This window comes from Chelonus insularis, unplaced genomic scaffold (assembly GCF_013357705.1).
Source record: "Chelonus insularis isolate UGA/USDA-ARS -01 unplaced genomic scaffold, ASM1335770v1 contig_76_pilon, whole genome shotgun sequence".
In the NCBI taxonomy this organism is placed as follows: Eukaryota; Metazoa; Arthropoda; class Insecta; order Hymenoptera; family Braconidae; genus Chelonus; species Chelonus insularis.
In genome coordinates, this window is record NW_023276741.1 from 211,730 (window position 1) to 237,672 (window position 25,943).

Here is a 25,943-nt window from a genome sequence, read left to right on the forward strand (position 1 = left end):
CTTAAAAATACGTAATAAATTGAAAATAACAAAAAGTAAAAGTTTATCAAGATTTAATACACAAAATTAAGCTAACGCATGCTGGATGATATTAAAATGCAGAATATATACGAGATTAATTATGTTGACATTTTTTTCTGTACTTATTATCAATTATTGCAGGTAATGAGTTGAACAATTTTTTTTTCTCTATCCTTATTTTACAAGGCAATCAGTAAATTTGATTCTTTAAACTAATTTATTGTTATCATTCAAGTACTTCATTTATTAACTTCCTAGTAAGAAGTCATTGTAGTGGGTCCGATTTTGTGAATTCCACACTTTGACATATCTCCATGTTTCCAGGTCCCTAGAGTCGAGTACAAGAGTTTTTAGGTGGGCGCCTGTATGTGTGTGAGTACGCACATATGTGCCTAAGTTAGTATGTGCCTTCGGAGTTATGTATTTTTCGTCTCGATTATCTCGAAATCAAAAAATTATATCAACAAAGAACCCATTGCATTCGACGCATAATCACACAACTTAAAACTGATTAAGTTTTCAACAGAATCGATCCAGTCACTTTTATGCTAAATTACAAAACGAAAAAAAAAATAATCTCGCTGAATTTTGCAATTTATAAATTATACTATTTATTTTTATGATGATGAATAGAACATATAGTATCTACATTTTTTTCTACTAGAAAGTTAGTCTTTAGTTACACCCAGGCCAATGTTTTATATGAATAAAGTTAAAGAAAATATACCCTTTTATTTTTATATAAAAAAAAAAACACATTTCTAGTTATTTTCCATAAATTTACATGTTTGTCATATTGACAGATAGCTTGAACATATTACTTACCAATAAAAACGAAAATCTGATGATGAGAATACCGAAGCAACATTGAAATGGATACCGTCTGAAACAAATTTATTAATTATGATTAAAATGAAAAATTTCCTACGTGTAATATATTAATAAATTCATTTGAAAACTAACGAAAAATTTTGTTATATCATCTTAACATTAATATACTTTCAAAACCTTAGGACTAAAGTTAAATTTATAAAACTGATTTTAATGAATTTTTAATATCTTGAAACAAAAAACTACAGTTAAATTTTAAATTATTATTCTCAAATAAATTACAATCACTGTTCTGTCAATCCAAAAATAATTTTGAAACAATTTCAAGTGCAAAATTACATTCACAAAAATTCGTTAAAATATAATTATTAGACATAACTTGCATTAGACAATCGTCAATAACATAATATTAATTATTAAAATTTGCTTAATTTATCCTGTGATAAATTAAACTAAGAAAACGTTCAACTCTCTTCAATGGTTATACTTGATACATAAAGGAAATTAATGATGAAATATATATTTAATTGAATTCTGGGAATTTTACGTAGAGCAATCTCAGTGAGATTTTCAAATGGAGAACAATTTCATTTCGTTAACTTCACCCAGGCATTGCTTGTGACAAATTGCAAGCTGCTCTCGTCGGTGCTATCGGTTTCCGGGAGAAACGAATAATACAATTGAATTGCAAGCAGCGTGAATTTAACAGGCACCTGTCGCCCTGCATTAGATAATCTGTTATTCTCAACTAACAAACTCTTTGCAAAGCGACTTGCTTAAGTATCCATCTACTCAATCTATATAAATATTTTTAACATCATATTTTTCTCTAGTTTTCCTTGTAAAATATTCACAAATAATCGTTAATCACTTAACCGCAAATTTAATGCAAGCCATTTTACAATAAGTATTTTTTTTTATTTTTTTATGCAAAATTAAAATATTCAATAGAAAATATTCATCAACAACGATAGACATATTAATTTTTTTCTTTTTAAGTGAATCATATGTTCATTATAATGTATAAATTATTTTTAATTGTACAACCTGGGCAGTAGGGTTTTTTACAATACTTCCGCTTACATTTTATCTTAAGTTTAAAGCCTAATATCTAATTTTACTTATATTTTGTATATTCTTAATGCGTACGATTTCATCACCTTAGCTCTAATTCACTGCACCTCTTTTTCTCATCCCCCTGTCTCAATCTATTCCTGATTGCCTTTTCAATTTCTCTAGAATATGAACAAAGTTTCTTAAGTATTTACTGGCTTTTTAGCTTTTTGACTATTTTTTATCTTCCACTGTTCTCCAATCCTTTATGTAACCCGCGTTGTCTTTCCCCCCATGTTCTCCTGCATGTTCACAGCATACAAAGTACGCTACTATTTCCATTTTTTCATCTCAAAATCTGCACTTCCAATTTTTGTGCCCTTTTTTAAATGCTCTTTCTACATTTTCACATCTTAACCTTACCCCCCCCCTCCGTGTACTCCAACGATTTCGAGTAATGAGGGAATTCTTTTCCATTTAACATGATTCGCCCATATAACGTTTTGAAGGTGGAATGATTTTTCGTTTCTCACTTCATATGTTCATTATTTTATTAATAAAAATTAATCGTTTGAAAAATTGTTATTAATATCTAAAAATGTAAATTATTTACTAAATTATTTGTAGCTGAGTTTAATTCATTAAAATATATTATATATTGGTTAAAAATTCAAGTAGTGATACAGTCACTAGTACTCAATATTCGAGTTGTTCATTTTAAAATACTTTCATAATAATATTGTTATTACTAATAAAATATGTTTTTTTTGTGTACTTCATCATCAATCATACTTATCACTATTGTAATAAAAATCTCTAAATGTTCAAAACTTTCGTAAAAACAAACACTGAAACATTTAAAAAGTGTAAAAAGTGCAAAAAAAGCTTTTGAAATCAAAATACTACATGATTCGTTCTCTCTTTAGTGATGCTGTCAAGTATTGCTCCATAGCGCAAAGTTAATCGATAGTATTGATTCAAAATAAAAAAAAGAGTAGTTACATTACAAAAGTGTCAAACAGTATTTCGGTAAAAAAAATAACGAGTATCACATCTATATGTATATAATACGACAAAAAGATCTGTACAATGAATCAAAAAAAAAAAGAAAAAAAAACTTTTAATTGTAAGACAAGATAGCGTATCCTTCGACAACAGTCCCGGCCACGTGACCAGTGACAATAAATGAACTACCATATCGTGTTGGCAGTTGCAAATTCACGTGTACTAACACGTGACAACTCATATAAGAGAAACATTTCCCCTGGGATTTCCTCAACTGGGATTATAGAAATTTTTAGATTTCCATATTAAAATATGTCATGTCCAAGCAATTTTAAATTATTGTTATTTAAAATAAAATATAATACTTTTTTGTTATTAATATTCAATATGCATACTTATATCATAAATTATATAACTATGTAAACTAAAAAAAAACTTTTATGAATAAAACTTCTAAATGTAGATTTACTAACTTAATTAGATAGAATTAAGTAATTATAAAATTTTCTTAATTAAGCTATTGTTTCAACTATAAACCAGCCTTCTGATTATTTAGTAATATATTCACTTGTTATTTGGAGAAAAAATCATTTGTGATATAATTTAGCCAATATTGGAAAGAGTGAACAATTGTTTTGATTTTAATTTATAAGGGGATAAGTACTAATTTTCTTATATTATTTTATAACAGGACGAAAAAATTTTACGTTTACAAATATTTTATTGACTGTTCAAATTTAATGTCTTATCTAATACACATGTTTGTTTTTATCTATTATATTTGTATATTTATATAAAAAGCACATAATAATAATTGAATGTTATTACGAATTTTTTTTTATAAAGATAAATTTATTTTTTTTAAATTTATTTTCAAATGAAAACAATTTCTTTATCGAACAATTATTTATTGTACAAGTTTACAAACAAGAGATTTTTTCTTTCAAGAAATAGAATGCAGTTTAACTGTTTAGTTGGTGGAATTCTTTTTTAGTATTAATACTAATATTATATTGATTTGGATATTTATTTATCACCATTGTTATTTTTATATTGAATAAAGATTTTATATTAAAATATTTGAAAATTTTTATGTTCTTTACAGTAATCAATAAAATTTATCTATTAAAAGCATGGTAGATTTAAATTCTAAGTACCATGGTGTTTTTATAAAAGCAATAATTTAGCAAAATAGTTTATTCAGTCATAAGAGACATTTTTTCAAATCAAAATTAAAATAATCAAAAAATAAATTACTTTGTCAATATTAATCAAATAATAAATTATACATTTTATCATTTAATTAATTTATTGTGCATAATAAAAATTAATAACAAAAAAATTTACCGTTTTACATCCAAACATAAAATTAGTCAGAAATAAAAATGATAAATATTCCTATAAATTCAATCGGTAATATAAAATTGAAAAAATATAGTTAATAGCTTAAAGCTGATATGTACTTTGAATTCAGATATTAAAAAAACAGGAATTTTAACAAAGTGATAAAATAATTGAAATACTGCAATTGAGATAACTAACTGATATTTGTGATACCATAATTTTTATAAATTAATTGCTATTTAAAATTAATCGTTTTCTCATTAGTTTCATAAATAAATAAAAAACGCTAAATGCATGTGAAAGAAAAGTGTATAAGAAAAGTGAAATAAATTTTTCCAGAGTTATATATACAATAAATAACCATATCAAACACCCAAATATTTTTTTTTTCATCTCACAAGCTCGTTGGCGTCAAGCTTACGCATATTTCACGATAATTTGATACAAAATGACCAGCTTGGGGCTTGCAACGACGAATATGATGCCCCCTAATAACGTTGATTTATACACGAGCGGTTCAACTGTCAGCAGAGGGTCACAAGCGCGGGGTCGAGAGAGTACCAAGCTCGAGGTTTTACCTCACTCTCTATCTTTCACTCGCTATGACCAACCTCCTGGGCAACGGGCGGTAGGTGGTTAGTTTGAATTGATTGCCATATCCTCTTACGCTTTCCAACGTTGTTGCGTGAATTCATGGCAGAAAAAGCCGTTTGATTAAAACCCCTGCGTATCAATCGTCCACGATGATGTCTAATAATTTGCAACTCACCCTCACTTTTCATTTCTACTGTATTTTTATCACTACTTCTCTAACAACCCTCTTTTATTAAAAAGTTATTGTGTTTCTCCTACTTATGTATGTTCTCATCTATTGACATTTATTAAGCTACTTTTAGATTCCATTAATTAATTATTTTTAATTAAATAACAATTATCGATTAAATTATGTGACTAATATGAAATAGTTTTTCCTTAGTTATACATCGATAATTGTGATCATTTTTTCATATTTATATATTATGTTTCAATTATAATCATAATTAATTATTATTTTCTATTAATAAATAATGATTATAATGTTATAAATTTATTTATATTTATTAGAATTCAAATCGAATATTATAAACTTTATTATGATGATTATTATTATTATTAAACTTTGAAAATGCACTTATCATGTTACTTAATTTTAATTTTTTATAATGTTAATTATATTTAAAAATCAAATATTTATAAATTTTCTCTATTGTTAAAATTCTAATAGTAATCACTAAATGTTCTTTCTGTAGCGTAAATCTAGAAGAAGTTTTTTATTGTTTAAAAAAAAAATTATAATATGAAATTTTTCAATTATTCAACTTTCTTGTTACATATTATAAGCCCTATTTGATGAATTTAACTATTTAATTTGTTTCAGTATTACATTCTAACGAATTTTTACCTGATTTATGCATTATTATTCCGAGTTCATAAAATGTTATACCCAGCTCTTAATAATATTATGATTTGTTACTATTATTACACATATATATATAATTGAAATTTACTTACAAATACAAGCATGATAAAGAATGCAGCCAAATACGAAGTTCGGGCCATCCACATGCTCACAAAACGGTAATGTTCACCGGTAACGACATTACTACAAGAAAAAATATTGTATCATAGTAACGAACAATTCGCAATAATATATTTTAATTTTATCTCATTACAATTTGCATGATTTATTATTTTGTTAATATTGAATGTTTATGACAATTAATTTTCATATTAACTTCTTTCTAATATAAAATACACAAATAGACAAGTTACAAGTTTAAATATTTTTTATAATATTACCGTAGAAATCCTTTATTGTCTTCATGTTCAGCTAAAGTCTTTATGCTTGCCATAAGAAGATCATCGTAGCCAAGCAATTCATCAAGTATGAGTCTTGAAAATGCATCACCGAAACATTTGTCATTGAGCGGATCCAACGTAACAATTTTCACAGGAATATTCAGTCGTTGACGAACTGCTGGAGACAATCGTAGAAAGCCGTACTCCAGTGAATACTCGACAATGTATTCATCTTCTGAAAATACTAACTCATGTTTAAGAGAAGTTACTGAGAAAATTATGATAATATATGCTTTGACTGCTCTTTTATTTATGATTCCATTTATTTAAGTTTGCTTAATTTACTATTCAACTTTTTTTATGATTATTAATGATGTAATGACATTAAATCAGTTTCAGTTAAACATATTATTTAATTGATAAGCTTAAAAAATTCAGTTCAACATTTTATGACAAAAAATTAATGACAAAAAGAATTCAATAAAATAAATTTTAAATATTAAATAAAACATCAAATATATTCTTTTTACCTGGCCTCACTTGTTTTTCTACTTCAGAATCCTGATCTTCAAGAGATTCAACAACACTTTTATCTGTATTTAAGTCAAAGTTTGTTGTCTGATTAACAATATTTTCCGATCCGGTTTCAATAAAACGAACTGATTCCTTTAAATAATAACATATTCGATATTATTCGTTGATTTATTTGAATTTTTTTAACATTTAGTAAATCTTACTTTTTGTGAATCGGTTATAAATCCATCCCATATATTAGTCGATAATGACGGACTTACGCTAACATTTGCGATTTCTAAATTTTGACTTAAAGTTTCAGAAATTGTCGATACTTGAATTTTTTCATCGACATTTTTTATATTTTGTCGATCATGATCAGTATCACCAACAATTCTTCCTTCATCAACTGCTGATGGTTCAATATTAATAAACCTAATGGGATACGAAATAATTTAATGTGCAAAAAAATTCATTATTGTAATAATACTAATTAAAACTAAGAAAATATGTAAAAAAAAAAATAAACAAAATTCATTGTCATAATATTATTAACTATAATACTAAATCTTACCCATCTCTACCAAATATTTCAAGAACACTACTTAAATCATCGACTTTTTCCTGTCTCAGTTTTTCCTCCTTAGCGTAACTCTTTTCTATGCTATAATCTTCTGCTCCATTTCTTAGGATTTCTACCCTTAAAATACCGTCTCGAGGCCAATCATTTCTTATGTGTTCTAAACAATTGGTAGGAGCTCGTGAAAATACTATGTGTATATACGCCATCACAAAAAATGCCATTATTGCCTGCAATAAAAAAAAATCATTCAGTAAAAAGATAATCAATAAATCAGTAATACTCATTATAATAATATTATTTACAACTAATAATGAGAATATAAAATTGTTGCAAATAAAATGACTTACTTCACTAACTTTAGTTTATTAAGTAAAGTAGTCTAAAATAATCCAAGATTGAATATGATAATCTCAAACCTTAATTATTATTTTACGTAATACAGTGAAAAATGTAATGTATAGATATTATACAATCATTTAAATTTTAATATAATAAAATATGTTTTATAATATAAAAGCGAAGTAGAATTTTATAATTTATAAGAAAGAGATTTTTAATTCTATTCTATTCCAAAAAACTAAAAATTCGAATTTGGTTTTAAAAAAGATTGAAATAAACATGTATGATTATATTAATATAATTATAATAAACATTTCTTATTCGTAACGTTATATTGATTTTTCTAATTTAAAACATAAGTTTAATATAATGGCTAACAAGAATACAACATCGAACTATATTTAAACTGCTAAAAAATCAAACCTGCATAAAAAATAAATTTCTAAATGATTAAAATTTACCTTCAATAAAACTATGAATTCTATAAATCTTCTTACAGGCTTAGGAAATGTCCTTGCATAAGCCAAAGCAGCTTTAATAAACAAAGCATGAAAAAGTCTGTCCCTCATGTGATACAATGCATTTTGATTGTTGTTATTATTATTGTTTCTTGCTCGATTAATCAAGCTAGGAGCTATTGCCCCTACTATGCTATGGTTTTCTGTCACTGCACTATTCTGACTATTATTATTGCTATTATTACTATTCATAATATTATTGGTCGTCGTATTATTATTATTGATAATATTATTATTTATAATATTATTGTTATTATTATTTATTGGTGCAGTTGTAACATTTTCTGTCGACATTTTGGGTGTTTCCAAATATGTGTCTCCTATTAACACTTTTTAATTAATATATTAAATAAATCGCTATCAACACAATAAATTTTTTTTACAATCCAATGTGCGTTCTATGTAGCAACTAATATATAAAATTATATGATTTTCAATTATTAGATTCTTGATCAACTCGGTTTCGAATTCATTATTTGACATCTCCAATTGATTCTTTCTGTAAGAAAAATAAAAAAAATTTTATTTAATTTCTATAGTGAAAAACAAAGAAAATAAAAATATGATTTTTTAGAAACAGCTCAACATTGAATTACAAAAACATCTATATTATCATAATTAGTTCTCAACAATAATTCATGACTCATAACAATTAAATATTCATCAGAGTGAATCTTCACCCTATTATTACAAAAACTGTTAATGATTTTTGTTTCATTTTATAAAAAAATAAAAATATGAATAATTTTTGTCACTTGAGTCTAGATAATGAGCAGATATTATTTGTATCAAAGTTGTAGAGCATCGATGTTTGTTTTAGTAAGCCACAAAAGATTGATTTTGTAAGAAATTGTTTAAAGAATCAAAATATGTAATAGTGAATTTCATTAAAATGTTTTCAAAAAAATTTAATTCAATAATGCAGTTTGAATGTGAAAAGATAAAACTGTAAAACTGATTCTTTAGTTACATTATCTACAATAAATATACAAAAATAATGTGTTTACTTTATCCCACATGCAACATGTAAAATAAATTGTTTTGAAAGTAATAATTAGAAAAAAGAACTCGGAACTAATGTGAAAGTGAAAATGTAAAGGTTACGTAATAAAAACATAAAGGAATACTTGAATACGTGAATAAATAATCGGAATTTCAATGTCCTTTTTAATGGCTAAGCAAAGTTTGTCATTAATTATAAAAAAGTTTGATGATATTATTATGTGCTGCCTTACTACCTTTTCGTGTATTTATATTTTAACAATAATAACGATATCATTACGTTAACAAGTCAAATACATTGTGACGTTATTTACTTACGATACACATTTATGATTTTATGCTGATGTTGTTTTTTATAATACTTAGTTTATATAGATTATTATAAAAAATATTCAATTACCTACGTAAATTTTTATTTGGATTAAACGTAGAAGTTTCACTTCATTGTTCTATGTTTTGACACACTCGTGTCTCACTCTAATGCAAGTTCCAGCGCGACATATCAACCATATTGTCAATCGTTTTTCGAACCAAAGAATACTGTCTTACCTAGAAACCCAGAAGTGGCTTTTTCGTAACGCCAGGAATTTTTAATTGGTACTCTGACCACAAGATGTCTGTAGTAAAGAATACTGTTTTATCGGTAAAGCAGTGTTCTATGGTGATTTGCATGCTTGCAGATAAATTACCTATTACAGACTTAATTAGTAAACCTTTTCCAAAATTAATAAGTTTATTTACAAAAAGAAACTCATTAATAAAATTTTTTAACAATTATCCAAATACATTTTATAGTATTAACTTCCATTTCTATTTCAACATGTATATTTCTTACTATTTTTACAAACTGTTTTAAAGTTTTTAAACAATTTAGAATATAATTGTTAACATTTATGAATCCAATTCGATCATAAATACATATACAGCCTAATTTATCTATCATTGAATGGAGGTATTTCGATTGAGTTTAACTTTTCTTAAAAATTTTTTTACTGCTTTGGAATTAAAGATTACTAGAAAATAAAAAGTTTGTTTTAAAGAAAAAAAATCAATTTACCGTTGAGAACTCGAGTTATTCGAAATCAAAGTTCACTTTTCTCTTCATTCAAACCAATAATAATTAACTACAAGACTAAGTTTTTTAACATTTATTTGAATATGTTTCTTCAAAGTTTCGTAAAAAAATTATGTAGTGTAATAAATACCTTGTAATAAAAATATTGTTATGTAATAAAACTATTATTAATTATTGTAGTCTAAACTATTCTATAAAAAAGGCATTAATCTTCTTTTTTAAATCTATTAAAGTTTTTCGAAGTAACAGAAAACAAAGTTAGTGGTATTTGAAATTAAAGCTCCATCACAATTTTCTTTTATAGGAAATCAAATTAATAATACAATGAACACAGCCTATTAAAGTGGAAATACAAGTTCTGCTACAAAAAATTAATATTTTAACGCCCAAAAATATTAAAATTTGAAGTATGAAGTTAACTGGCACTTATTTATAGCATATTCAAGTTTATTGATATTTCTTCGTCGTTGCATAATTGATTAAAACTTTTAATAAAATTGTAATCTCTTCAAATTAGTTAATCATTTTGAAATTATTTCTATTGAAAAAAATTTGCATCAACCTTTATTGTACAAAATTAACTGTAACGCTGAAAATAGAATAATAACTAATTATCAGTATTAAAAAAATTGACAAAATTTTTGTGTAAACGAAATACCGTTTTATTTATTTATATAATAAATGTTAAAATTGAATTTTGTTTACTTCTTAGTTTTCTTTTCTTTAGCTGCAGGTACTTTAGTGACATCATCGGGGTTTTCTGCAGCATCTTTAACACGTTTAGCCCGAATTCCAACTAATCTTGCATCAGCTCTTGCTTTACGAAGAGTAATATAAGCAGAAAATTTCTTTTCTTCTTCAGTAATAACACGAGCTTTAGATTTAAGTGAAGCTTTCTGGCGAATCGGCATAATGTCACCTTTAAACTGCGTAGCAACTTTGCGTTCTTCTTCGGTAGCATCACCTTTTCTTAGCTGTAAATAGTATAAAAAATTTAGTAGTAAAAAGGTAATTTTTTAATTTAATTTATTGATTGAAACATTAAACAAACCTTCTTTTCATTAATTGGAAAGAGGATTAGTTTTGCTCGATATTCCTTCAATCTTTGTGCATTTACTTGAAGAGACTCCACTGATTTATTACGTCTTCTAGGATCTACAGGAATACCGATAGTTCTGGCATAATTTTTATTAAATCCGGCAGCTTTTAATTCTTCTAAAGTAAAACCACGACCTGCACGAACTTTTGTATGATACCGGAATGTTGGACAGTGTACTACTGGCCTAATACGGTTTACAGGCCTGGAAAATATACATTTAAAGTGATACCAAAAATGTCATTTTCATAATTTTAAGAATATTAATTAACAGTTGTATTCTTAGTAAAGAATCACACTAAAAAACACAAAAAACATTCTTGTCATTTATCTATTTTTGACATTTTTATATACTGTTACAAAACTTTAATAAACACTTAGTAAACAAACCACTCACCTAGGAGCCAGAGCCCGAGCTTTCATAACACGTTTTTGCTTTCTTCTGAGTTTTCGAGCAGGTTGATTGAACCAAGTTTTAACAAATCTTTGCCAATCCTTGTGGAAGTGTCCATTTGGGATCATATTATTTCGCTTACCCATCTTGAAGCTGAAGAGAAATAAAATTTTATTCTATTACATGTTTGTCAGTTAATGATGATGAACTGCTTTAAAATATGAAGTCAGTAAACATTGAAAATTTTCTTATTTAACTCAAATAAATAATTTAATTTTTGTTTAATCAACAAGATGAAGTACCTAACCTCTGTCAAGTGTCACTAAGGTTATAATAAAATTCTTACTTAAAACATTATATTTTAATATGTGAGTTCACATATTATAATGGATTTACATATAAGCATAAAAGCAATATTTTTATTCATAAATGTTTTAGATTGTTCTTATAAAAGAGGATTAATTTTTAACAATTGAACTCTTACCAGCTTGTTTATACAGCGCACAGCGGAAAAGGACAGAAATTTTTTCAAAACGGAATTAATACTGAATAATCAAAAAAAGTTTAAACTTGTTATACATATATTTTTACTCTGATGGAAAATTTATTTATACATTAAATAATAATATTCATTTTTGAATATATCCAATCAATTCATAATCATTATTTAATCAAATTTTATGGATTTGTACAAAACGAACGGAAAAGTTTTTGACTCAAGTATTTTGGCGGGGTAATTTAAATATATCTATATAATAAAAACTTTCGATACAGAATGAAACAGCTGGGATTAATCTTTTATGGTTACATAAATAGTATTATTAAAAATGATACTTTCTCAGAAATTATTTTGAGATAAATTTTAATATTCAGATTATATACAAGCTCCTCACTACTAATAAGTATGATTCTATAATAATGAATGTAATTCAAAGAGGTAAGATAGAAAACAAAGTATATTGGCGCATTGAGCTCAATATCGCCACAAAATGTTGTGTCTTTGAACGTATTTGAAATAAATCTGAACAATTTACTCAAATAATATGAAGTATATTACATTTAATTATTCCAAATCGACATTACTTATTTGGAACTGTCGTATTTTTCAACATATCATTCGTCATGCTTCCAGTGGTTTAGGATTATGGGTATATAATTTTTTAGGTTATAATTATTTTAATTGATCAATAAATTCATTTTATTTAATAATTTTTTAGGATTTAAATATTGATAATGATATTAGACTTAAAATTGAAGATTATTGGAAAGACAAAATATTTATGAAAAGAGTTGAAGATAATTCAACAAACAATGAAAATAAATATTATGTTCTATCAATGTTTCCATATCCATCAGGATCTCTACACATGGGTCACGTAAGGGTGTATGCAATAAGTGATGCTGTATCAAGATTCCATAGAATGCATGGAAAAAATGTTATCCACCCTATGGGTTGGGATGCTTTTGGTTTACCAGCTGAAAATGCTGCTCTAGAACGAAATATTGATCCACACGAGTGGACAGCTAAGAATATCTCCAACATGAAAAATCAATTGCATTTAATGGGTTGTGATTTCGATTGGGATCGAGAATTAACAACTTGTGATCCAAGCTATTATCGGTGGACTCAAGAATTATTCCTAAAACTTTATGATCGTAGATTAGCATATCAAAAAGAAGCTTTCGTAAATTGGGATCCAATCGACAAAACAGTTTTGGCTGATGAACAGGTCGATCAAAATGGAAAATCTTGGAGATCACATGCTAAAGTAGAAAAAAAATTATTTAAACAATGGTTTATTAAAACTACTGCTTTTGCAAAATCTCTTCTAGATGGTCTCAATGACCCTCTTCTTCAAGAATGGCGAGATGTAATTAAAATTCAAAAACACTGGATTGGTGAATGTAATGGAATATCAATTGAATTTCAACTAATTAGTGATCTTCCTGAAAAACCGCAAACTCTTAATCTCTGGACTGATAGACCGGAATTGATAGAACATGCAAAATTCGTAGCTGTTTCAAAATCTAACTTTCTAGCTACATCAAAAATAAAAGATTTTAATGAAATTTCCAGTCAGTATTTAAATGCTCAAGTTATCAATCCATTTAATAATAAAAAATTACCCATCTATTATATAAATTCTATTGAATTTTCAAGACTTCGTGATAATTATTTAGGGATTCCTTGCATTTCTGAAAGTGATGCTGAATTTTGTAAATCGAACAATATTCATTTTGATTATGTAGATTATATTAATGATGAAAAAAAAATGAATAAAAAACGTTTCCAAGTGATGAAAGAAGCTCAAATGAAAGGTATTGGTGGATTTCCTGTCAGTTCAACATTAAAAGATTGGTTAATTTCTCGCCAAAGATATTGGGGAACTCCTATTCCTATAATACATTGTGAAAACTGTGGTACAATTCCAGTTCCAAGAGATCAATTACCTGTACTATTACCTAAACAAATTAATTGCAATTCTAAAATTCCTAATCTTCGAGAAGCACTTGAATGGTTAAAAACTTCATGTCCTAAATGTAATAGTGAAGCAGTTAGAGAGGCTGATACAATGGATACATTTGTTGACAGTTCATGGTATTTCATGAGATATATTGATTCAAATAATACCAAAGAAATGTTCTCTAAAAAAAAAGCTGCAAAGTATTTACCTGTAGATTTATATATAGGTGGAAAAGAGCACGCAGCTCTTCATTTATATTATGCACGATTTATTAATCACTTTCTTCACTCTGAAGGTCTTTTGCCAACACGAGAACCATTTATTCAGCTGTTAGTCCAAGGAATGGTAATGGGAAAAAGTTTTCGTGTGAAAAGTAGTGGAAAATATTTAAAACTCAATGAAATCGAACAATGTGGAACAAATTTTGTTGAAAAAAAAACAAACAATCCAGTTGTAGTTGCCTGGGAAAAAATGTCAAAATCTAAATATAACGGAACTGATCCAATAAATATGTTTAATGAATATGGTTCAGATACTACCAGACTCATTATGCTTGCAGACTTTGCACCTACGTCGCCTAGAAATTGGACAGATGAAAGTAAAAATTATAAGTTACTAACAAATAATTTGAATGAAATTTTATTAATTAAATATATTTAAAAAAATTTTAGCTTTTCAGGGAATTTTCAATTGGCAACAACGTTTATGGTTATCAATTCGTCATTTTATAAAAAATCGACAAAAAGTGTTAGAAAATGAACCAGAAAAAATCAACGATTTAGAATCAATAAAGAAAGATGACTTATACCTATATGATTCTAGAAATTATTATATAAAAGGTGTAACATTTAACATGATTGGATCACAACAATTGAGTGTCGCTATCTCTAAAATGCAAGGATTAACGAATAGTTTGAGAAAAATATCTTTACGATGTTTAATATCGAGTCCAGAGTTTGAACGTACTTTAGCAACACAAATTATCATGCTTGCTCCTATAGCTCCACGTTTTGCTTCAGAATTATGGAGTGGATTTTGCTCAGCTCCATACTTTTTAATAGATAATGATCCATTCATGAATAGAGAAAAAGATGTTCTTGAACAAAGATGGCCAGAAGTTGATATGAATTACAAGCTTAATTTGCATATTCGTGTAGGTATCTGATAAATTTCATCAACTATCACAATAATTCATTTAATAATTTTTTTTGTTGTAGATTGGTACACAAGAAGTGGATAAAATTAAAGTCTCACGATACATTTTAGAGCAAATTTCTGTTAAAGAAGCTACAGATTTTGCTCATAAGTCGGATAAATTTCGAAATATTATAAAAAAACATAAAATAATTGATGTTCAATTTTTATCTAAACCAGGTGGTGATGCAATTATACAATTTAAATCTGAAAAACTACCCAGTCCAAATTTAAAAAATGAAGAAAGTATATAAATATATAAATCATCCTTTTTATTGTAAATAAAAAGTACGTTTTTATAATGTATCTGCAAATAATTTATTTATGTAAAAAAACATACATATATACGATAAATCAATCAGCTGTAAAACCTACTAAAAACATTTTTTAAGTAAAATTAAAAAAAAAAACTATATCGTATTCACCAATTAATTATATTAATTATTATCAATAATTTTTCTACAATTATCTCATAAGTTTTATTTATTTTACACCAAACTGTTTGACTTTTCAAACCAATCACAATAACTTACCTGAATGAATCAGAATAAAATTCAAACTCTATGTAACTCAATGACATTTTTTACTTTTTTTATTAAGATTTTGTCTAACAGACATAAAAAAAAAATATTCATAATGTTTTAAATAGGAAATTGTAGTTGTTAAGTAACTCTTACAGCTTAAATAGTTTTCTCATGTGTATTTCTTAAGGTGTAATACGTTTTGGATCACGTGGAAACATTGACACTTTTCTAATGTTATCAAGTCCAAGATATAACATTACAACACGTTCCAATCCAATACCACCACCAGCATGAGGTGGACATCCATACCTAAATGCATCAATATATGATTTTATCTTAGCAATATCTGAAAAATAAATAATGTAATATTATTTATTAACCTGTTATTCTACACTTATTTTGTTGTTTACCTATTCCATGATGTTTAGCACGTTCAGTTAAAAATTCTGGATCGTGGATTCTTTGTGCGCCTGAAATAATCTCTTCTCCTCTCATAAACATATCATATGAGTTTGAAGCTTTCTATGACAATAAATATTATTAAGTAATTGTGAAAAATATTAATTAAACTATCCATAAATTCATCTTACAGGATTATTTGGATCTGGCATTGTGTAAAAAGGCCGAACAGCTAAAGGATATTTATCAAGAATATAAAAATCAGTATCATATTTTGCTTTGACTATTTTCCCTAATAATTTTTCATCTGGAGTCGATAAGTCATCTTCTTCTCCCAATGTAACACCCGCTTCCGCAAGTAACTTGATTGCTTGTGAAAATTCTAACTTTAGTGGAGGATCTAAAAATTTAAATGGTTCAACCTTATATTGCTGATTGACAGCTGCAATTTCATCTGCATAATTATCACGAAGTCCACAGAATAATTCGGTAAACATTTGACCAATAGTATCAACTACTTCGTGATAATGGTATTTAAAGGCCATTTCAAGATCGAGACCAACAAATTCCGTCAAATGTCGGTGAGTATTAGAGTCTTCAGCTCTGAATACTGCTCCTACTGTAAATACTTTATCAAAATCAGCTGCGATGGCCATTTGCTTATATAATTGTGGTGATTGTGCAAGATATGCAGATCCTTTAAAGTAAGAAACGGTAAAAACATTAGCACCACCTTCACTAGCAGCAGGAATAATTTTTGGAGTATGTATCTCAACGAATCCTTTATTAGTGAGGATATCACGAAACAATCTAGTAACACCTGCTTCAATGCGAAATATTGCTTGATTTGCTGGTGTACGAAGATCTAAAATACGATTATCCAAACGTGTATCTTGATTAACTCTAATATTAAGAGCTGTATCATCATTAGTTTCTGGTCTGGCTGCATCTTCAATTTGTAATGGCAACATTGATTTTGCAGCACTTACTACAAAAATTTGTTGAATATGACACTCTACATCTTTTTGTGTACAAGATTCAATTTGATTAGGAACAGCTTTGATCAAAACTTGTACATCAATGATTGATTCCTTTGTGATACTAAATTGAACATTAAACAAATTGATTTATAAATTTGTAATTAATTATTTTTTTTATAAAGGTAATTAAACATACTTGGAAATGAATTTGATCATTTGTTTGCTTGTTTTTTCATTGACAGATGCTAAGCCTTGGATAGTGTAAGAGTGTTGCCGAATAACTATAAAACACTGTTTTCCTTTTGCTCGACTAGTATGTAAGCGACCACGAATCCACGCTGATTGATTAGCTAATGTAGTATTTAAATACTTTACATCAATAAATTTTCTATTTTCATGAATATATGCACTTTGAATGAGACCAGTTTGACCATATAACCCAATAGACACATCCTCTGTTTCATTCATGACATCCTGAGATTCCTAAAAAATATTCAATTATTTATTATTTTAAAATAATTAATAATTCTATGTATTGTTTAATGGCTTACATTTTTTTGTTTACGTTCAGATTTTTTAGCTGCTTTTTCAGCTTCTTTTTGTTGTTTTTTTAATGCTTTTTTTGAAAGTTCATTCCTGTAAGAAAAATTAATTTTTAATTAATCTTTTGTTTTTATTTATTGTTAAACTATTTTCATCTTACTCTTGTCGAACAAATAAATAATCATTTAAAAAACCACTGTGATATTCAGATTTAACTGTGTCCATTTTGATACAAAAGAAATAAATATTTTAATTATTACTACAAAAAAGTTAACAATTAAACCAAAATCATAACTTGGTTCTGATAGTATACGGAATATACCTGAGTTTCAAAGTATAACTAGTGAAAATAAATGACTCAATTGGTGTATATCTATACGCTCTTTTTTATTGAAAAGGTCATGTATTATATGTATACAAGAGAATGAAAATATTATGTTATACAATATGACTCGATATGATATTAGATTACTTTTCACGTTCATTACATAAAAGAAGTCTATGTTAGATTGAACAAAAAATTTAAAAAAATAAAATACACGTGAAATTTAAAAAATTCATTAAATAATTAATTATTATTATCAAGCGTTCATTTATATCTATATAAAATAAGGTTTATTTTAAAATTTATCTATTAACATACCCTTCAGAAACGTTTTCTACTGTCTTTTTATCAACCATCTGTAATGAAGATATAAATTACATCATCAATTAATTTTGTTGTTTAAAATAATTTGAATAAATTTTTAAAAACTACTTAAAATTATAATTATTTTTATTTATAATATAAGTATTTATATATATATATATATATATATATATATAAAAATTAATAATAAAAATTACAACCGGAAGAACTTTTTTTTTCTTTTTCTATAAAAATAATAATCATTATTGTTATAAAAATTTTTATATTTATTTATTTGCAGTTTTTTTTTATCAATTCCTTTTTTATGAGTTTAAAAAATCTTCTAACATTACAATACTATTTAATTTTATATTTAAGAGTAATAATTATAGGTTAGAAATAAGAATAAATGATTTAAAGATCAAATAATATAAAAAATATTGCTGAAATAATTTTTTAAAAATAGTTACCTTAAAACAATATAGAATAAAATTTATTTCACTATACCGTAAATTAATAAACAATAAAATTTGGGAACAAGTAAAAACAAACGCGTGTCGTACTCACGTTTCGAAGATAGATACAGTACATATATCTATATATAACGATCGATGTTGAATTTTTACAGTTGAACACAAAGTATGAGGAGATATAAAATGAAATAAGACGGACCTCTCTGATATCAAATTACTAGATTATTAATAATCCGATTATTATCTATTTGTTTAATAAAATATTTTCATAATCTATAACATCCCAAATAGGTATTAAATATTTCACTAGAAATTTGCATATATTTTATAAATTTTTTGTCATGTAAATAGAGCGATCAGGATCTTGTTATTTGCTTAACAAAATAAAATTTTATAAAAATTTTCAGTTAAATGTTTCTTTTATATAATAAAAGATAAAAAGATAGAATAAACAAACTAAAGATTATTAGTTAATGAACAACTTTAAATCCTGTCGAAGTTTACTATTCATCATTGAAACCAACAATCTTCACATCTTGTTTTATTATATCGGAAAATTATGACACTAATATTTAACTAGATTTTTTGTAATTTCAACTATTTAATTATTCATGATTATTATGCCAAGTTTTGCCTCATATATATTTGTAATTTAACAAATAAATAAAATAAACTGTATGTTCTAGTGTTTTGTAAAAAATATTAAGATAATATTAATTTGACACCTTTTAAGGCTGTATTTAATACAGAAAATGATGAACCATCATCAGTTCCAGTGTTCGCAAAATATTTGCCACTTTCCTGTTCAGACTGCGACGTAATTTTGATTGACTTTATAGTTTTTTTAGTAGTTTTAGTCCAATTATTCCAAGATGTTGACTCATTACCTAAAAAATTAATTTTACTCGAGAATTAAACAGTTGCCTCGTTATTCTTAATTCAAAATTATTATGACTTTATTGCAATTGTTATTTATAGTCATTTAAGTCATTGTAGATATATAAGTGAGAAAGGAACAATAAATTACACATAGATTTATCGCTATCTAATAACAAAATTTTTGTTTTAGTAATATTGATGCTGAAATCTACAATCATTAACAAATAAAATGCCAACTTTTAAAGATTCCTGACATTAACAGATTGTACAAGCTACTTTTATCAAAATTTAATGTCAGAAAGCTATAGAAATTTTTATAGTGCACCCAACTTAAACTTTATCCACGTAAGTTCGCCTGTTACTTCTTACTTTTCAACTTTTCTGTCGACTCATCGAATGATGGATCCTGAATGTTCAACATTAGGCTATTTCCATTAAGATAAACACGGTTTTGAGAATTAGCAATCTGCAAAATATATGAAATTTATTAATATAAATTATTAAAACTATTTGTTAACCACAATTTGTAAATAATTACCGTTCGTGCAATACTTTGTGCTGCTCGTAACTTTCGTAATTTTAAATATCCGGGATTTTGACCAACAGCTAACCCCAAGTGCAACGAAATTAAGGTTAACATAGACATTATTGAATTTTCAAAACCACCAAATCGATTAATTGTTAAAAGTGATTGAAAATTACTAAAAATTATTTCTCAATAATAATGAAATATTTTAAAAAAGGATATCATTTTAGCAGCTTCAGCTTCTCCCTCAGCCTGAACAATCTTCTGTTGTTTTTCTTGAACAGCTCGTTCAACAACAAAAGCTGCTCGTTGTGCTTCTTGTTGTGCAACTTGTTTAGCTTCTACAGCAGCTGTATATTCTTTTCCAAAACTTAATTCAGTAATAGAAACATCATCTAGGACAATATTGAAATCTTTAGCTCGTTCCGTCAATTCTTTTCGTACTAACATTGAAACTTGTTGTCGCATTGTTATTAATTGTGAAGCATTAAATTTTGCAACAACTGATTTCAGAACTTCATTACAAATGCTAGGAAGAACCTGGAAACCATCGTATAGTTAGTTTTATTGTTGAAAAAATTTTCATTGTGTTATGTTATTTTTACTTTTTCATCATAATCGAGTCCAAGTTGTCGATACATTGTAGGAAGTTGAAATGCATCTGGTCTTGAAAGAACTCTGAGAGAGATATTGACCATTTGAAGATCCTTTGATCCTGTGGGTGATGAAATCTTTCTGGGACGACTTCTAATGTCATAAATTATAGGATATTGAAACCAAGGAATTCGGAAATGTAGTCCTTCCGTAAAAATATCTTTTTGAATTCCACCGAGTCGTGAAAATATTATGGCTCTGTGTCCTCCTTCAACTACAAAGTTTAACATTAGCATGCATAAAGAATAATATATTGATATGAAAAACGTTAATATTTTCAGTCATCTTTGGTATAGATGAAAAATATTGATTGAATTAAAAATAGTAACAATAATATTAGATCTTGTAATAAATGAACAATCAAATTAATCCATAATAAATATAATTATGATAATAACCTGTGAACATAGATTGAGAAAGCCCATAGGCCGCAGCGCCGGCCACAGCTAAGAGTTTAATCCCTGTTCCTAAACCTCCTGGTCCATTCTTACTAAATTTTCCTGCCAAATCGTTCAACTTACTTTGAGCCATGTTAATAAAAATTTTTTAATAATTAAACAAATGAACACTTATGAATAACGATTAATTATTGAAAAAATATGAAATTAACCACGAAATTGTGTAAACCGGCACACACGTTGGGAGATATATCTACAGACTGAAGTTAAATGATAATCGATTAATTTAGTATTTTTAGTTTTTAAATAAAATCAAACAATAGATACATAATATTTTATATTCAAAAAATGTAATTATTTTTTTGAAAATAAAAAATTTATTTTTTGTATTCAAAATTTTCTTTGTGTATATACATATGTATTTTATTTTTTTTTTTTATTAATCATACGATAGATCGAATTAACTATCGATTTGGTAAAACTGCGGGAAATCTAAAAGAACAAATAATTTCAAACCGTTTGAGCAAGAAATTTTTCTGATTTATAAATTGTTTGAAATATCTATCAGTTTACTTTTCTACCAAAAATTATTGTATGCAGTTTGTAGTGTTTATGATGATTATATTAATCAAAAAATAATTTCTTCTATTTGTTTATTTTATTGAATACTTTTTTTTTTAAATCGATAGTCTCTTTCCATTTCCGCTAGGATATAAAGAGCAATCAGTACCACGAAACATGTTGATGTGTAATCATCATTTCAGACCAATCATATTATAAGAATTTTACAAGTTTTGTTTGCACTTTTCAAGAAATTTAATTAAATTCTTTTAAATAATTCTATTTAATTACTTCTCTTAAATTTGACGATTGCTGGTAAAGTAAAAGCAAACCTACTACAAGTGACAAGTAATTTCTTCTGCAAATGATTTCTATACAATCTCATAATCAAGTAAGTGATGCAAGAAGCACCAATCTATTTTTACTATTAATAGATTTTTATTCTCTTATAATTTATAACTTTTTTCGAATTTCGTAATGTGATACAAGATTTGATTTTTTCGCTTTGTATTTAACTCTCAAATGTTTTTTATAATACATTATTAATCCATTCATTTGCATTTTAAAAGACATAACCCCAAAATTACGTTTTATTATCAATATTCATTCATAATCGCTACATATGAAAATCTATTGTGGTATGTTTATAAGTAAAGTTTATTTATAATGAAAATAACTTTTTCATAGGTGTTGTATCACTTGACTCAGTTGCTGTCAGCATGCACTCCAAAAACTCCAAATTATACTCGATTGAAAAAAAGACAAATAACGACAAAAAAAAATTGTCAAATTTTATGTCAAGAAAGTTTTAATGAGGTAAATCAATTTCTATTTTTCATCAATAAAACTATATATTTACTTAATTTTGTCCATTTTTCAGACAGTAAAAAATTTATCTGAATTATCATGGCCAAATTTAACCACGAACGAATTATGTATATTGGAGCAAAAATTAACAAAAAGGAATATTCGTTCGATTGTAAATAAATTAAACATACTTGATAAAAATTTAAATAGATTAACTTATGATGATAATAACTGGAGAGTGTCTTACGTATCTAAATCAAATTTTTTCGAGAATCAAAGAGCTTTTAGTTGCTCGCCTTACTCATCATCATCATCAATGTACACAATTTTAAACACATCAAATAATGATATTATGTATTCATCTACCCGTCCAGGCCGACTTATTGCACCAATTTCTTCAAGTGATATTTCAATGCGAGCATTTAAAACCAATCGGAATGTCAAAGCAGAAAATGAAAGAAACCCACCACTTAGTGGTCGATTTAAATCTTGGCTTGGACTTTCAAAATTTAGCGTAAGATTACTTAGCTAATTGAATAAAATATTAACCATTTCAATTAAATCCATTTAATTAAAACATTCTTTATTTAATATATGATTGATTTTTACAACTTATTAAAGAATATTTTCCATTAATTGATATTGATAAAAGTTATCAGTGAATTAAATCGAAAGATTAAATATATTTTTACATATTTACTTATTAATTAGTTCATTAATTTTATTGACAGGAAGAAAAACCGAAAATACTTCTCGACCGAATGGACGTAGGATCCTTGAAAAATCTTTTTAATGATACTGAACTTTCAGAAACGGATAAGCAACGAGTCAAAGTAGCTTTTGCGGAAGGTTACATTGCAGGTCATGATCGCAAAACATCTCGTGTTTATAAATGGTTTCGTTCTTTAATACAATTAGCACTTACTCTTGGTACAATCTCAGTCATCATTATAATTCTGGGTGTGTATAGATGTTAGTATCGCATTATTAACTATGCTCATTTTAATTGAATTAATCTTCTAATCAATTCTTATTGTATTATAATGCAGGGAGTCATTATTTCTGATAAACTATGAGTAATTTTTCTTGCTTTTCACTTACAAAATTCTGATGATTTAGATCACTTTTTTTAATGAGTCATTTTAAAAATAATGTTACAATGAGTAGTAATGTTAAATTTTTTTGAAAATAGTTTGATTTATTGTTAACAAGTAACGCAATGAAATCATAATTGACATTGTCTATTCACTATTAATATATGATAAATATCTTATTAATAATTATAAATTTTTTGCAATTTAGCTAATTTAAATGGAGGTATGTTCAGAATTCCATTGGCAAATCATTCAGCAATAGATCCTGAAGATATTCATGTGACCTTTGATGATGTAAAAGGAGTTGATGAAGCTAAACAAGAACTAAAAGATGTTGTAGAATTTTTAAAAAATCCCGATAAATTTTGTGCTCTCGGTGGAAAATTACCAAAAGGAGTTTTACTAGTGGGTCCTCCTGGAACTGGAAAAACCCTTTTAGCTCGTGCGGTAGCAGGAGAAGCTCGAGTACCATTTTTCCATGCTGCTGGACCAGAATTTGATGAAGTTCTTGTGGGTCAAGGAGCTCGAAGAGTTCGTGATTTATTCAAAGCGGCAAAAGAACGTGCTCCTTGCGTAGTTTTTATTGATGAAATTGATTCGGTTGGAAGTAAGCGTACAACATCACTTATTCATCCTTATGCTAATCAAACGGTTAATCAGTTATTGTCGGAAATGGATGGATTTCATTCAAATGAAGGTGTAATTGTTTTGGGTGCGACAAATCGTCGTGATGATTTAGATCAAGCATTAAGACGTCCGGGGCGTTTTGATGTTGAAGTTTTTGTTCATAAACCAGACCTAAAAGGACGAAAAGAAATTTTACAACTTTATTTATCTAAAATATTAGCCAAAAATTTAGATATAGAAAGTTTAGCACGAAAAACAGCAGGTTTTACCGGGGCAGACATTGAAGCAATGGTAAATCAAGCAGCTCTTCGTGCAGCAATTAATGGAGCTGAATATGTTAACATGGAATGCTTGGATGCTGCACGAGAAAAAATTATAATGGGACCAGAACTTAGAGGTCGAATACCAGACAGTGAAGAAAATCGCATTACTGCTTATCATGAAGCAGGACACGCATTAGTAACTTATTTTTCTAAAGAAACTTCTATGCATCTGTCTAAAGTCACAATTATTCCACGAGCTGGAAGTTTTGGACACACTACTTATTTGCCGAAAAAAGATCACCATCATCAAACAAAAGCACAGCTTCTAGCCTTATTAGATTCTCTGCTTGGAGGTCGAGCTGCTGAAGAAATAATTTTCGGACCTGATAAAGTCACTGTTGGAGCTGCTAATGATTTTCAAAAAGCTACTGAAATCGCCGAAGCAATGGTTAAAACTTACGGTATGTCAGAAAAAGTCGGATTCAGATCAGATACAAGATCAAGTAGAGAAGAAAGCTTACAATATAGTCCTTCTACTACAGAACTTATCGATGCCGAAATTAAACGTCTTCTTCAAGTAATGAAAATTTTTGTTTAATATGTAGTGATTCAATTATTTGTTTATTATTCTAATAACAATTTAAATTTCAGGAAGCATTTGAACGAGCAAAAACAATTTTAAAAACTCATTCTAAAGAACACAAGCTTCTTGCCGAAGCATTATTAAAATATGAAACCCTGGACGTAGATGAAGTAAAAACCATTTTAAGTGATAAAAAAGTTGAATCTATTAGTGATAAAAGATCGCCTATTATAGATATACCAACGAATGTTATGTAAGATTGTTTCTAAATAATAAAGACTGAAGTGCTTAAATAATGACTTACATTGTGGTATAAAATATAAAACATCATGAAATGCAAAAAACAAATTATATAGCAAAATAACTTTTAACAAAAAGAAATGAGTTTTCAGCAACAGTTAAAAGAATTAGTAAAAAGTAATAAATATAAAATCATTTCCACGTTATCATAATCATTTTTTGTGAGCTGTGACTTAAGGTATTTCTTGTTTCTCTGATTTTGATGAAAATATTTGTAATTTTTATTATATGTGTTAATTTACCGAACAATCCAAATATTCAAAAAAATCTTTTTTTTTAATAATAAAAACAAAGTTCAGAATAATTTTTTTTTTCAAAATTTAAAAAAAAATTCAATTTTTGTAGTTATTCTCAAAGATTTTCTGTACTATTCAAGACAAATAATATTAATAGATTCCCCTAAATAGCTAACAATGACTTCAGTAAAATCTC

At 26.8% G+C, this 25,943-nt stretch overlaps 6 protein-coding genes across 10 annotated transcripts in view; 2 read left to right on the forward strand and 4 right to left on the reverse strand.

Annotated features, from left to right (window-relative positions):
• LOC118071215 (membralin) overlaps window positions 1-9,578 on the reverse strand; it is a 97,430-nt gene extending 87,852 nt beyond the window's left edge. For 2 of the 4 annotated variants that reach the window (XM_035090259.1, XM_035090256.1), the window contains exons 1-8: window positions 9,449-9,578; window positions 7,990-8,545; window positions 7,181-7,416; window positions 6,831-7,041; window positions 6,624-6,759; window positions 6,094-6,337; window positions 5,806-5,896; window positions 847-904 (exon numbers count right to left, since the gene is read on the reverse strand). In XM_035090259.1, coding sequence (XP_034946150.1) covers window positions 847-904; window positions 5,806-5,896; window positions 6,094-6,337; window positions 6,624-6,759; window positions 6,831-7,041; window positions 7,181-7,416; window positions 7,990-8,340 — 1,327 coding nt within the window. In that variant the 5' untranslated portion in view covers window positions 8,341-8,545; window positions 9,449-9,578. The remainder of the gene's footprint in view (window positions 1-846; window positions 905-5,805; window positions 5,897-6,093; window positions 6,338-6,623; window positions 6,760-6,830; window positions 7,042-7,180; window positions 7,417-7,989; window positions 8,546-9,448) is intronic. The other 2 variants (XM_035090258.1, XM_035090257.1) reach the window with 2 other exon arrangements.
• Window positions 9,579-10,761: 1,183 nt separating this feature from the next.
• RpL13 (ribosomal protein L13) lies at window positions 10,762-12,157 on the reverse strand. The gene is made up of 4 exons (XM_035090404.1): window positions 12,098-12,157; window positions 11,617-11,766; window positions 11,175-11,424; window positions 10,762-11,097 (listed from the first exon to the last, which is right to left on the reverse strand). The coding sequence occupies exons 2-4, from the start codon at window positions 11,757-11,759 to the stop codon at window positions 10,825-10,827; spliced, it is 666 nt and encodes a 221-aa protein (XP_034946295.1). The 5' UTR covers window positions 11,760-11,766; window positions 12,098-12,157; the 3' UTR covers window positions 10,762-10,824.
• A 250-nt stretch (window positions 12,158-12,407) lies between these two features.
• On the forward strand, window positions 12,408-15,709 carry LeuRS-m (Leucyl-tRNA synthetase, mitochondrial). Its single transcript, XM_035090400.1, has 4 exons — window positions 12,408-12,761; window positions 12,831-14,676; window positions 14,750-15,231; window positions 15,296-15,709. The coding sequence occupies exons 1-4, from the start codon at window positions 12,657-12,659 to the stop codon at window positions 15,524-15,526; spliced, it is 2,664 nt and encodes an 887-aa protein (XP_034946291.1). The 5' UTR covers window positions 12,408-12,656; the 3' UTR covers window positions 15,527-15,709.
• A 133-nt stretch (window positions 15,710-15,842) lies between these two features.
• Window positions 15,843-19,027, reverse strand: AspRS (aspartyl-tRNA synthetase). The gene is made up of 7 exons (XM_035090401.1): window positions 18,817-19,027; window positions 18,362-18,399; window positions 17,727-17,811; window positions 17,372-17,658; window positions 16,387-17,296; window positions 16,207-16,318; window positions 15,843-16,142 (listed from the first exon to the last, which is right to left on the reverse strand). The coding sequence occupies exons 2-7, from the start codon at window positions 18,397-18,399 to the stop codon at window positions 15,979-15,981; spliced, it is 1,596 nt and encodes a 531-aa protein (XP_034946292.1). The 5' UTR covers window positions 18,817-19,027; the 3' UTR covers window positions 15,843-15,978.
• An 826-nt stretch (window positions 19,028-19,853) lies between these two features.
• On the reverse strand, window positions 19,854-21,659 carry Phb2 (prohibitin 2). The gene is made up of 5 exons (XM_035090402.1): window positions 21,277-21,659; window positions 20,830-21,092; window positions 20,447-20,764; window positions 20,237-20,314; window positions 19,854-20,164 (listed from the first exon to the last, which is right to left on the reverse strand). Exons 1-5 carry the CDS (start codon window positions 21,407-21,409, stop codon window positions 20,057-20,059), a joined length of 900 nt encoding a protein of 299 aa, XP_034946293.1. The 5' UTR covers window positions 21,410-21,659; the 3' UTR covers window positions 19,854-20,056.
• Window positions 21,660-21,989: 330 nt separating this feature from the next.
• Window positions 21,990-25,504, forward strand: YME1L (ATP-dependent zinc metalloprotease YME1L). 2 transcript variants are annotated; one of them, XM_035090313.1, is made up of 6 exons: window positions 21,990-22,228; window positions 22,525-22,653; window positions 22,718-23,158; window positions 23,376-23,616; window positions 23,947-25,205; window positions 25,280-25,504. In XM_035090313.1, exons 1-6 carry the CDS (start codon window positions 22,202-22,204, stop codon window positions 25,466-25,468), a joined length of 2,286 nt encoding a protein of 761 aa, XP_034946204.1. In that variant the 5' UTR covers window positions 21,990-22,201; the 3' UTR covers window positions 25,469-25,504. The 2 variants fall into 2 exon arrangements, with proteins under 2 accessions (XP_034946204.1, XP_034946205.1); XM_035090314.1 differs by having other exon boundaries at window positions 23,376-23,604.
• The last annotated feature ends 439 nt before the right edge of the window (window positions 25,505-25,943 follow it).

What these genes read in the sequence shown, in the direction of transcription:
- Phb2 (XM_035090402.1), bottom strand. Translation starts at nt 21,409, where the DNA reads ATGGCTCAAAGTAAGTTGAACGATTTGGCAGGAAAATTTAGTAAGAAT. An exon ending in GACTCGATTATGATGAAAAA is followed by an intron (nt 20,765 to 20,829) that starts GTAAAAATAACA and finishes GATGGTTTCCAG; the next exon opens with GTTCTTCCTAGCATTTGTAA. An exon ending in AAGCTGAAGCTGCTAAAATG is followed by an intron (nt 20,315 to 20,446) that starts ATATCCTTTTTT and finishes ATTTCGTTGCAC; the next exon opens with TTGGGGTTAGCTGTTGGTCA.
- RpL13 (XM_035090404.1), bottom strand. Translation starts at nt 11,759, where the DNA reads ATGGGTAAGCGAAATAATATGATCCCAAATGGACACTTCCACAAGGAT. An exon ending in GCTCGGGCTCTGGCTCCTAG is followed by an intron (nt 11,425 to 11,616) that starts GTGAGTGGTTTG and finishes TATATTTTCCAG; the next exon opens with GCCTGTAAACCGTATTAGGC. An exon ending in TTCCAATTAATGAAAAGAAG is followed by an intron (nt 11,098 to 11,174) that starts GTTTGTTTAATG and finishes TACTATTTACAG; the next exon opens with CTAAGAAAAGGTGATGCTAC.
- YME1L (XM_035090313.1), top strand. Translation starts at nt 22,202, where the DNA reads ATGATTTCTATACAATCTCATAATCAA. An exon ending in GTCAAGAAAGTTTTAATGAG is followed by an intron (nt 22,654 to 22,717) that starts GTAAATCAATTT and finishes TCCATTTTTCAG; the next exon opens with ACAGTAAAAAATTTATCTGA. An exon ending in AATTCTGGGTGTGTATAGAT is followed by an intron (nt 23,617 to 23,946) that starts GTTAGTATCGCA and finishes TTTGCAATTTAG; the next exon opens with CTAATTTAAATGGAGGTATG.
- LeuRS-m (XM_035090400.1), top strand. Translation starts at nt 12,657, where the DNA reads ATGAAGTATATTACATTTAATTATTCCAAATCGACATTACTTATTTGG. An exon ending in CCAGTGGTTTAGGATTATGG is followed by an intron (nt 12,762 to 12,830) that starts GTATATAATTTT and finishes ATAATTTTTTAG; the next exon opens with GATTTAAATATTGATAATGA. An exon ending in TAGAAATTGGACAGATGAAA is followed by an intron (nt 14,677 to 14,749) that starts GTAAAAATTATA and finishes AAAAAATTTTAG; the next exon opens with CTTTTCAGGGAATTTTCAAT.
- AspRS (XM_035090401.1), bottom strand. Translation starts at nt 18,399, where the DNA reads ATGGTTGATAAAAAGACAGTAGAAAACGTTTCTGAAGG. An exon ending in CTGAACGTAAACAAAAAAAT is followed by an intron (nt 17,659 to 17,726) that starts GTAAGCCATTAA and finishes AATATTTTTTAG; the next exon opens with GAATCTCAGGATGTCATGAA. An exon ending in TGCCAGATCCAAATAATCCT is followed by an intron (nt 16,319 to 16,386) that starts GTAAGATGAATT and finishes TTATTGTCATAG; the next exon opens with AAAGCTTCAAACTCATATGA.